This window comes from Lynx canadensis, chromosome D4 (assembly GCF_007474595.2).
Source record: "Lynx canadensis isolate LIC74 chromosome D4, mLynCan4.pri.v2, whole genome shotgun sequence".
Lineage (NCBI taxonomy): Eukaryota > Metazoa > Chordata > Mammalia > Carnivora > Felidae > Lynx > Lynx canadensis.
In genome coordinates, this window is record NC_044315.2 from 42,246,007 (window position 1) to 42,258,220 (window position 12,214).

Here is a 12,214-nt window from a genome sequence, read left to right on the forward strand (position 1 = left end):
ACCAATAAGTTTTTAAAAGGCAAAATAAAAAGTTCCAAAGATAAATGATTTATTTAAATATGTAAATTATCTATCCTTTTAAGTGCATTTTTGTCTTATTAAATATAGTAAAATAGAATAAATTTCTTTTTCATGTGTAAAGCTGATGCTGACAGAAATTTGGAAGGTTTACTCTGACAGCTTCATATTGTTGACAGGTGTTTGCTGAACTAAATTATCTCTCCTTTCTCACCTGGACTTTTCTGTCACCAAGAGAATGCATCCTTGAGATGACAGAGTAGGATGCATACGGTGACTAAGAAGTAGCTTTTCTCTGCATGGCTAACTAGCTACTAAAATAGAATGTGGCTTCTTTAACACAATGCTTTAACAGGCTGACTACCCAGATCCCATGTTCAGGGTTCACAGCATGCCTTCAGATCTTCTAATGATAATATCTATCCAGGAATAGAAAAAAAAAAAATAAGCCAGTGGTAAAGATGCCCTAACAATTTACAGTTAATTAAAGTTGTTTTCATTTCAGGACTGGGCATTGCTATCTCAGAGTCCAGTTGCTTGGCATTTACCAGCATTTAGCTGCCAATTCCCAGGGGCTTGGGAGGTTCCAGCCCTGGCAGCCTGACACATACTGTCAAATAAACAAAAGTTTGATTTGTAAATCAGAATGTCAGTGTCTTACAGGGAGAGCTGACACTTAAGGACTATATTTCTTGTCACACAATCTGACCACTCTCTCGTCTGAGAAGGAAGCCTAATGCACAGCTTAGCAGGACTTGTGGTTTAATTGCTATGTTTGAGTTGCTAGATCTGAACAAGAAATGGGAATGGGATTAGAATGTTATTGTAGGGGTTGGGAGCGTGGAGGGGATAGGTCACTTAGAGTTTGTTGACTGCAAGTAACAGAGAGTCATAGTGGCTGAATTAGCAAAGGGGCATTTATGGGACGGTCATTAGGGACTCTCAGAATTCACAGGAACCTGGAGGTACAGGCTTGGATACAGCAGGGGAGCAGCAACGATAACCTCTGGACGGTGTGCACAGTTGGAGGGAAGGTTAGCCAGTTCCAGGCTTCCTGGCCCTCTGCTGGATCTAGTTTAAAAAAATTCATCAGGCTTTTAAAATTTCAATTTGCCCATATCTAGTGGGTGGTTATACTATTTGCTAAGAGTTGTGAAAATAAAGATAAGACCCTGTATTCAAAGACTAAAGGATCTTATATATCAATAGCTGCAACACACGTTAGATCAAGTTCGTGCAGAGGTGCGCCATCAGGGCTTTGGGACTCCCCCAGCGAAGAGAGGACATGCGGTCAGAAGGTTGGGGAAAACCTCAAAGGAAAGGCACTGGAGATGGGCATTGGAGCTGGCAGGATTTTTCTAGAGGAGTTGAAAGCATTTCCAACTGGGATACAAATAATAAGAGGGGCCCCGGATGTAGGAGCTGGATGTGAGCCACCCACCTGGTTAAGTACCCTCCTCCTTTTCCTGAGACTGGGTTACCAGGGTTCAGCCAAATGAAGAAGTGTTCGCAGGGAGAAGTGTCTGCAGTGCTTTGAATGGAAGAGGACTAGGCGGGGGAGAAAAAGAAGGGGGATGAATGGGGGGAAGACCTATGCATTCCATGTTGAAGAGACAAAAAAGTGTGCTTCTCTGTACATCCGTTGTACGGTGGGTATAGGTGACGAACCTGGAAGCAAGGAAAGGAAGATGTCTCCCTTGATTTCCCATCTCTAGGAAAGGGCTTGTTAGTCCCATCCATGCTGAGTGGGGGCTCAATGCTACTGGCAGCATCTGAAGGCCCCAAATCTTATGTTAAGAGCAATTCACACCAGGACAACCGTCTGGGTCCCGCACAATCTGTGATTTCATGCAGGGCTGTTGGTGAGGGCTCTTGAGCATCAGACCCAATGTAGCAAGGATACAGCATCAGTGACAGTGATAAATTGTTCCACTTTTAATTCCCATCTGTATGTATTAACACTGACTGGAGGCTTCTGCCCTGAATTAAGGCTAGAGGCTGGAGTAGAAGAAGTTAACGATGAGGGAGTCACTCCCTTTCATTGCTTCTGTTTTCTCATCTGTAAAATAAAATGTCAGGGTTTAATGCCTTTGTTTTGCTATGTTTCTTGCACTCAGTGAGCTTCCACATAAATTCAGGAACAGTTTGCCCTTGAGTGGGCCAGAGGAAAGGGATCCAGGGCTGAAGGGCAGAAAGATGAGAGCTTCGGCTTATCCCCTGCCACCTTGGAACGAGGGGCCCTCTGAAAGGTGCCAGGGATGCAGCAGCTCTGTGCAAACTAGAGGTCCGGTATTTGCCAGAAGCTTTGGCATAATGTAGGGAGAAGTAGTGCATGAATGATGTGATGGAATTATTGCGGACCATGAATTTCCTGTCCAATTAGTGAGGTGCTGCTGTGTGGGGGTTTCATTTAATTGGACCTCTCCTGAGCCATCTAGGTTTATTTACCATTTTACATTGATTTGATCTCAGGGGAGGAGAGGGCAGCATGTTGAATTACAACAACCTTTTATGAAACAAAGTTCTTCCTCATTGACCTTTGATTCCCCTTTCCCTGCATTATGCCTCTGCATTTCTCTGTGAAGCCTGTGCCGCAGCTTCTTTGCAACCAAAGAGGGCACTCATGTTTGACATTTTCCAATGTCTGGTGCATTCATGCCTCTGCATTCAGGTCACAGTAAATGTCTAAAAGGGCTTTCTGGATTACTGGTCTGGAAGCTCCTTGGGGTTCAAGATGCAGTTGGTATGTATCTTGGCATCTCACCCTACCATCCCCCCATACCTCCTACCCTGCTGCCTGCTAGAAGGGGGACCTCAACAAACCTCTTTGAAAGGTAACATCTCAAAGGTCTTTATAGGTATGCATGGTGGCTTCGATAGAAATAGTGGATTTACATGAGATCCACGGGATACTTGGCAGAATTAACCATGCTTCCAATTTCTGCCAAGGTAGTTCCTTTGAAATATAGGTGCTCAAAGTTGGTAGATGAAGAACCAGGGAAAGAGAGAGACTTGTTTTCATTTAATTTGTGTTTCCGGCAAGTGTTTGAAGTCCTGAGGAGATTCATCAGGTCCTCATTTCACACCTGTCATGGTTAAAGACCAGAGCTCATGGACCCCAGGTCCTTTGTTCTTTGGAGATTAGTTGCTCTCTCTCTCTCTTAACAGCTTCACTAAGGCCCATCCTTCTTTGCAAATGTTCTATGTTCAGATCTGGGCGCAGGCAGGTAAAATAAACCATAGAATACTTTTTCTGTTATACAAGTGATGAGAAATCATTTAAAAACTTGAGAGAAGAGAGGAAAAAGTTAATTCCTAGTCTCCCTACTCTAGCCCCCTGGTTTTCAAAGTGTGGCCACCAGAGCAGAGCATCATCTGGGAACTTGTTAGAAATGGGCCCCACTCTTGGGCCCCAACCAGAACTAGTGAATGGAAAACTGGGAATGTGGGAATTTTTTGCTTTAAAGTCCTCTAGGGGATTCTGATGCATGCTAAAGTTTGAAAACTGCTCCACCAGCCCAACCATTATTAGCATTTTATGCATTCTTTTCATGAGTGCGTGCGTGTGTGTGCGCGCGTGCGTGTGCAGGCTTCACTAAACTGTTAGAGTACAAAAGCAGTCATTGTAACACTAGCCCCCAAAGCTCTCTTATCTAAAGCCCCACCTCCATTTGCAGTAAGTACAAACTATTGTGGAATTTCCTAATGTCAAGAATCTGGGAATCCCCATGGTGGGCCTTAGAGGTGTGAGTCATTGTGCTACATCATGGTGCCTCAGTCAAGTCTTGTTAAAGGTTGTCCTGAACTTTGGTGGATTAGTAGCCCCACCTATTTCTTGGCAGGACTGTTGTTTTTCCCTGTCTGATTCCTGAGACACAGGTTGTCCCTTGCCCTGACATTCCATTACAATTTCCTAGAGATCACCAGAGCTTACTCTGTACCCTCTTTAGCTGGTAAGAAATCTGCAGGTTACGAGGCCAGGGTATGTATGGTCAGTGTGTGGAGCCACCATTCCCTATGATCGTGAGGTCTGGGGATTGAGTCTGCTCATTGCTTCAGTGAGACTGCAAAAAAGAGAATATACGTACCCAAACTTCAGTGAGGCTTTTTGTAGGAATGAAACAGGCAACTTACTTCACACACCTTTGATGACAAAAAATAAAATACACATGGGCCAGGGAGTCTATGTTAGTAGGTAGCAGAGGTCATGGAGGCAACAAAAGAAATTCCTAGAACTCCTCTGCTGCCACGTATTTCCTTATTCATCCACTTACCTTGCCTTCTGTCACTCTGCCTTCTCTTCCTTACAAATTTGGTCCCCATGTGGGGACAGTGTTCAAGTTCTTTTCTATGGGCTTTCAGTCCAAGACAAATCAGGGTAAATGGCTAATCACCAGAAGACAGAAACCATGGTAGTGCTGCTGTGCTACAAATTAACCTAATTCCATCAGTATTTGGCTTTAGCCCAGCCATACATACTTTGTTATGTATGTAATATTTGCACAGTTTAGTATTATGCTTTTTCATGTGTAATGCTCAGATTGAAAATCCTAAAACCACTATCATAAGTGAATACCAAATTCACATTTGGACTTTTCTGTCTATAATCACAGGATTAAAATGCTATTACTGGAGTAATAGTCCATTTCAATTCTATTTACCTGACCAGCTTTAAGGCTTTAAATGTTTTTTCCTTCTCTTCTTCTTCAAGCGTTATCAGACAAAAAAAACAAAAAAGACAAAAAAGAAAAAAGAAAAAAAAAACAAGAAAAATCGTTTTGTTGGCTTTCCGCAACGTTTTGGAGGCTTAAGGGATATTGGAGTATTGAAACCAGGAACCAGGGCAGAGAAATGTGTTCTGTGACCAACCAAGTGGGCGCAAGGCAGAGAAGGAGCAATGACTTATTAATTACCCCAGATAGAACACCTCCTTTCCAGGAGGCAGAGAGGCTCAAAGGGCAGATGGGCCAGCTTCAGGCAGCGCCGCTGCGGCTACCTGGAAGCCCAGCAAGTCACCTGAGTCGCGCCCGTGCCTGGGCTGCCAAGCTGCAGCGACTGGCCCGCAGTGTGCGGGGCCACGAACCCCACTCCCGCGTTGGGAGAACGCCCTCGGCCCTTTAAGCACGCAGCCGGCGCGCGGCTGTCCTGGAGCCGGATCTCCGCGGTAGGCGCACAGGTAGCGCGGGCCGCAGCACCTGCCCCGCCAGCCCCGCGCCCGGGGCGGGGCTTCCCGCTTTCCCTTTAAGAGGCCGCATCACCCGCCCCTGACGTCAGGGTGTCTCTCCGCACGAGCCCGCGTCCCGCGCCGCTCCGCGCCCCCGCGCCCACAGCCCCGGCGGCGGCACGACGAGCGGCGGCACGACGAGCGGCCGCCCGGCGAGCGCGCCGCCCCGCTCGGCCCTCCGGTCCCGCTCCGCCGCCGTCCCTTTCCGCACCAGCACCGCAGCCGCCCGCGCGTCCTCCCGCACCATGTCGGTAGCCGGGCTCAAGAAGCAATTCCACAAAGCCACTCAGGTAAGGCGCGTGACAGGTGCGCCCGGGGTGGTCCCGGACGGAGCCGCGAGGGGCGCGCTCGGCGCCTGCAGCCAGCGGGGAGCGCGGGGACCCCGGCCTGTGCCCAGCCCGCCCCGGCCGCCCTCCGCATCGCCCGCCCAGCCCGCCGCGGCAGCGGCCCGGGGCTGGGAGCCCGCCCTCCGTCTTCCACCCCCGGCTCGGTGCGGCGCTGCGGGCGTCCGCGAGTCTCCGGCGTCCCGCCTCGTCGCCCCGCGCGCCGCCCCCGCACCGCCCCGCGTGGGAGCGTCTGGGAGGGGACCGCGGCTGCACCGTCGCCCGGGCGTGCAGGTGCCCCAGCGGCGCGGCAGGAGATTATGTAAAGTCGTCTCTTACCCGGTGACCTTGCGGTGTTGGTGCCCCCAGCTGTCCCGGGAAGTGCTGGCACGAGCGGTGGCCCGCACCGGCGGTGACTGCGGTGATGTCCGCCGTCTGCGCTCCTCCACTGTGCTTTCTGAATCTCTCCTTCCATGTTGTCCCCAGGCGCCAGAGCAATAGGAGGATGAGGCTTCCTTCAGGGAAGCTCATGCATTAACTTTTCCCTGGAGAACTCGGTGGTGAAACTCCTTTGAGGCCGAGGCTTGACCAGCAGTTTGTGTCTTTAAACATTTCCCATGGGTTTTGTAGCCTTAACATAACCAAATCATCATAAATGTCTAAGTATTATTTTCAATGAAGCTTTTACATCTTGAATGTGACCGTATTTCTCTGTGGGGTTAATAAGCTGTGATTACAATTTATTTAATTCAGATTCTAATACTTTAAGTCTCCTTGGGCTCTGTTGAAGAATTTTACATAGGGAAAGATAGGTGAATACTTATAATGTGACCTATTTCTTATGTAATGAGGGTGGTTACTTTTTTTTTTTTTTGTTATCCTTCTGAAACAGTTCTAGTTTAAGGGATTTTTAGCTAAGGATTTTGTTGGTTTCTTCAAATGTTTCTCATAATTTAGCCTTAAATATTTTTTATAGATTAGCCTTGATTAATACTGAGCTTTCTCAATAATTTCTCAGAAGTAGTGAGGTTTTTCCTAGGCTACCACAGTAACAATCCTATTTTAAACCACATCCAAAAGAGGTGAGGGTTGTGCTTTACAGAATCTTGGTTAAGGTAGGGGGACAGATGCAGCACGACGTTCCTCTCCTGTACGTCCACATGCTATGTCTATCACTATCCGCTTGCCTTTGTAGAATCAGTTTTTTTAATTTAAATTTTCTTAATGTTTATTTATTTTTGAGAGAGAGAGAGTCAGAGCAGGAGCAGGGGAGGGGCAGAGAGAGGGAGACACAGAATCCCAAGCAGGCTCCAGGCCCCGAGCTGTTAGCCCAGAGCCCAATGAGGGACTTGAACTCACAAACAGGGAGATCATGACCTGAGTTGCAGTGAGACACTTAACTGACTGAGCCACCCAGACACCCTGCCTTTTTAGAATCAGTTTTATCTGTCAGTTTGGAAAATTGAGAAAACTAAGATGATTTCAGTACAAATACCCATTAATGTTATTGTTTTTGCTTTTCAAATTGGATCTTCGAGTCATCTCTGACAGAATGTAAATATATTTATTGGTGTAATATGGAGGGCTTCTAATAACTTCATACTTCAGGTTCCTTCAGGTTTACAGACCAGCACAGGTGCTACCATAAATTCTTAGGCAGGACTTCTTTGAAGTCACTAACCTTTTTAATTTCAGGTATTTGTTACTTCTGTAAAGCAGACCTCAGCACTGGATTTACCAACACCACATCCCTTCTTCACTTTGATTCTGAGGACTTCTGCTGCAAATCTTGGAGCCTTTTTTTTTTTTTAAAATTTTTTTTTTCAACGTTTATTTATTTTTTGGGGGACAGAGAGAGACAGAGCATGAACGGGGGAGGGGCAGAGAGAGAGGGAGACACAGAATCGGAAACAGGCTCCAGGCTCTGAGCCATCAGCCCAGAGCCTGACGCGGGGCTCGAACTCACGGACCGCGAGATCGTGACCTGGCTGAAGTCGGACGCTTAACCGACTGCGCCACCCAGGCGCCCCAATCTTGGAGCCTTAAAAGGCAATTAGGCTAAGGCTTGACCCCCACCTCTGCTGTTAGTGATCTTGAGCAAGTTATTTAACATTTGAATGTGTCTTTGCTAAATGGGGTTAAGTATCCACTTCCTAGAATTGATGGGAGTGCAGATGAGTTTTTAGAACACACATAATAAGTGTTCAATAAATGCTGTTAACATTAAAGATAATTTCACCAGTGTAAGATTCTGTCCTTTGTATTAGTAGTAATGACACTTGAGGAAATGTGGAAGCTAGACTTTTTGGTTTTGTTACCTTAACAAAAAAAGATCAGATTGCTTCATTTCAGCCAAATCCTGAAGTTATATGTAACACGGAAGTTCAGAATAAAAAACTAGAATTGTATGATGTGAAAGAACTTCTTAGATTGTTGGAGGAGGTTTGCTTGTGACAAGAGTAGTATTCATCACACCTGATTCAGATGCAGAGTCACTGAGTGTTTTTTTTTTTTTTTTTTTTTTTACTGAAAAGCCTTTCATTTTAGAGGTGAGACAACACGCGATATCTTATCCATAACTTAATGGAGCACAGTCCTAGCCCCTGGCAAAGGTTATTCTTCATGTGTACGTGTGTATATTTGAAGGGTGTGTAGTGTTTGCGTGTGACAAAGATACTAGGGGAAATAGCCACGTCCTACTTTTTAAGCCATTTTTCCATACCCAGCTCCGTGAACCTGATCTTATCTACAAAGTAAGCTTTACACCTAGAATTATTGCCTTTCGAGAATAGATATGCTAGATTATATGGCCAATGTTCCCTTTTTTTTTTTTTTTAAATGTTTGCTTATTTTTGAGAGAGACAGAGTGTGAGTGGGAGAGGGGCAAGAGAGAGAGGGAGACACAGAATCCAAAGCAGGCTCCAGGTTCTGAGCTGTCAGCAGAGCCCAGTGGGCCTGAACTGGGGCTACAACTCAGGAAGGGCATGATCAGGACTTGAGCCGAAGTTAGACACAGCTGACTGAGCCACCCAGGCACCCATGTGTGGCCAGTATTCTTAAGTGGAGGGCCCCTCTTCAGGCAAACGTTTCTCTTGTTTCTGTGAAATTGAGTTTTTTGCTTTTTCAGTGCAGGATATTTGTGTTAATAAAGCAGTACGCCTTTGAAGTTTGCCCACTGATTTGAAATCTCTGAATAGAAGTGTCAAGGCTGTTCTCTTGATTTAGAACTGATTATTTCTACCTTGTTGCCTACAGTTATTTTTAATATCTCTGATATTTGGAGGTGAAAAAATGCTTTTGCTAAAGACAATTTAATAAGTGGGAAAGACTTTCAGGTTGAGAATATATTAACAGCAAAAATTGATCATATTTTTACTTTAATATGCTTTATTACTTTATTGCTTGTAGATATAATTTATGATACAATTAGAAAAAATAAGGTACTCCTTTTTGTTACTGTAAAATAGGGCAAATGAACATGTATTCTACTTTTAGTGAGTTTTACTCATTGAGATTTCATTTCAGCAAGATTAATGTCAATTTTTTTCACTTGTTGGTTTAAACTGGCAGCATATTAGGTAAAAATAGCTGTCTGGTTCCAGTTAACATGCTGTTATTATAAATTCTATACTTAATTTTTTTTTTTTTTTTTTTACTTTATCAAGCATTTGTTGTGGATGTACCTTGCTTTGTGGAAACAGGTGTAAGTTTGTTACAGAGTAAAATTTATTAGGTCATTGTATTTGTTTTGGCATTTGTGCAGAACTAAGTATCAAACTGAGTGTCTTAAACAACAGAAATTTATTGTCACACACTTCTGGAGTCTTGATGAAGGGGACAGTGAGGACATACTCCTCTGAAGGCCTTAGGCAAGAGTCTGTTCAGGCCTCTTTCCCAGATTCTAGTAGTTTGTTGGCAATCTTTGGCTTTTCTTGGTTTGTTTGCACATCACCCTGATTTCTGTCTTCATGTTAGCATGGTTTTCTTCCTATCTGTGTCCAAATCTCCTCTTTCTCTAAGGACACCAGTCATATTGAATTAGAGACCCACCCTACAACAGTATGACCTCATTTTAGCTTAAGTAGTTACATCTGCAGTGACTGTATTTCTGAAATAAGGTCACATTCTGAGGTACTGGGGATTTAGGATTTCAACATAAGTTTTTGGAGGGGGCACATAACCCATAACAGCTATTATTTGCGTGACAGGATTCACCACAGTGTTCTCCTAAATACTGCATTTGATTTAGCATTAAGAAGACAATTAAGTCTATAAATAACACCTTTATATTGCATTGAATGAGATATGCTTTCTTCTTTTCAATAAATTTGGTTAGGATATATACCTACTATAGACTACATCTTTTTTTTAATGATAGAAACTAATATTTGGTTAGGCTGTATGTTATGATATAATCTGGTGCATGATTATTGTCCCACTCAGATTCATCAACTGGAAAATTTTAATTATATTGGTATTTTATGCCTTTCCATTTAACTAATTTCTTCATGCTTTCATCATATTTAAAGTGCTGTATTTTACATAGATGTTTTGCTTGGGAGAATGTTGCATAAATCTGTTTTATGCATTTATTGATTTGGTGGGACTTCAAACTTGTTAAGGTATTTAATGAAATATATAATTAGTTATAACTTTGAGTGAGGTTCTCAGTTCCTTAAATGCTTGCTTTAAAGCAGTAAAATCTCTGCTGCCTTCAAAATCTCGAGTATAACTTTTTTGTTCACATAGGGTTTCTATACATGCACTCTTTGTCAGGTTCTTACCTGGGGTCAATAAGAGGCTGGAAGGACTATATATTTTCTAAAATTATATGCCACATTTTATATGTGCATTTTTCTGAGGGAGAGGTTTTTAGCCTATCATAAACTTGTTCATTAGCTTTTTTTTTTTTTTTTTTAAAGTAGGCTTCATGCTCAGTGCAGAGCCCAACATGGGGCCCAACATGAGGGCTTGAACTCAAGACCCTGAGATCAAGTCCTGAGCTGAGATCAAGAGTTCCATGCTTAACAGACTGAGCCACTCATCATCAGCTTCTTTTTTTTTTTTTTTATCATCAGCTTTTTTTTTTTTATGTTTATTTTTGAGAGAGAAAGGAGGGGGGAGGGCCGTGAGAGTGGACAGAGGATCCGAAGTGGGCTCTGTGCTGACAGCAGAAAGCCCAATGCAGGGTGTGAACTCGGAACCATGAGATCATGACCTTAGATGAAGCTGATTGCTTAGCTGACTGAGCCGCTCAGGTGCCCCTTATCATCAGCTTCTTAGAGGAATTCCTAATCCCAATCCTGTTCCCTTCCCCCAAAGTAAAAATGCATTATAACAAATTGATCATGTCATCAGGAGAGAATGGGGTGGTTCTTACAATAACAATCACTTGCATCAATATATTACTGGGCTTTAGAATATCTGCTCAAAATGAAACCATCTCTAAACTACTTGTAGGGGCAATCAAATATAAAAAGCCTTTCCAAAGGTGTCAGAATTGAATGAGATAATGTCTGTGAGAGTGCCACGCTTGCATAATAAGATAACTGGAACCATGCAAAAAATAAAAAAAAAAAACAGTAGGTTGTCAATGAGCTCTGACTTACTGATACACTTGGCAAATGGACCTGTGGAGGAGTTTGAAATGAACGTGGCTGCTGAAAATAATTTCCCTTGAGACTGAGAGTCTCTGATCAAGTGTTTTGTTGTTGTTGAAACAGTGACATTTTTTTGCAAGGTTTTCCCCCCACAGTGATTCTTTAATGTTTTAAATTGAGTTTATATGAACTTTGGTTTCTATTTGGAAAATTTTGAAGTATGTATCTCCCAAATTAACTATAAATACCCTTGAAAATGCATCAAGACTTGGTGGGGGGAAGTGGTGACTGTTTTGAGGAGAAATGTCATTGTGGGAGAGAGAGACTTAATATTGGGGCATGATGCCGGTAGCGGGGAGGGCTTCAGCTTGCAGAGCAGAGTCCATTCTGCCAAGCCCCTTGTGCTGCTCAGATTCCCAGGCCTTCATGCAACCCTAGGGCTTTCGTTAGAGTGGGCAGCTTGAGGAAGTGAGAGAGGAGGACAAGAATCATTCAAATAAGGAGAATTGGGGGAGGCAGACTTTAAGAACAGCTCCAGGGTTTAAAGTGGTGTGGCTTTCCTTCACGAATTAAGGCCAGATGGGCAGGATTCTATCTCGAGGGTAAGAAATCAGAGGATTTTCTTGACTTCTCTTTTTTTCCCCTTTCTGTTCATTTGATCATTTATACCTTTGTTATGTTCTGTGTGATGATGATGAGTTGAGTGTGGCACCAAGAGGGGACCCAGGAGAGGCTCAGGAAAAAAAGTTTATTAAATTCACAGGTTTGAGGGAGACAGAGACAATGCACACTGAAGGGGCCACATATGAGCAGGGCCAGGGGAGTGGGCTCAGCCAAGCAGGTGGTAGCCAAGAGAGAGTACAAAGACCAGTGAGTAAGGGTCTTTATTAGGGTCAGGGTGGAGAACACAAGAAAAGGCAGAGGGTATTTCCTTGGTGCATTTGAATTTACTAGGTCATAGTCAAGGGCAGGCTGAGAAATGTAGTTGTGGTGGGGACCACCTTATCACAGTGGTGCATTTGGTTACCTGGATGGGTTGCTCGAGCTCG

At 43.9% G+C, this 12,214-nt stretch overlaps 1 protein-coding gene across 1 annotated transcript in view; it reads left to right on the forward strand.

The window, feature by feature from the left end:
• Window positions 1-5,438: 5,438 nt before the first annotated feature.
• Window positions 5,439-12,214, forward strand: part of SH3GL2 (SH3 domain containing GRB2 like 2, endophilin A1) — a 215,220-nt gene continuing 208,444 nt past the window's right edge. Inside the window, exon 1 of the mRNA XM_030294159.1 lies at window positions 5,439-5,532. Coding sequence (XP_030150019.1) covers window positions 5,488-5,532 — 45 coding nt within the window. The 5' untranslated portion in view covers window positions 5,439-5,487. The remainder of the gene's footprint in view (window positions 5,533-12,214) is intronic.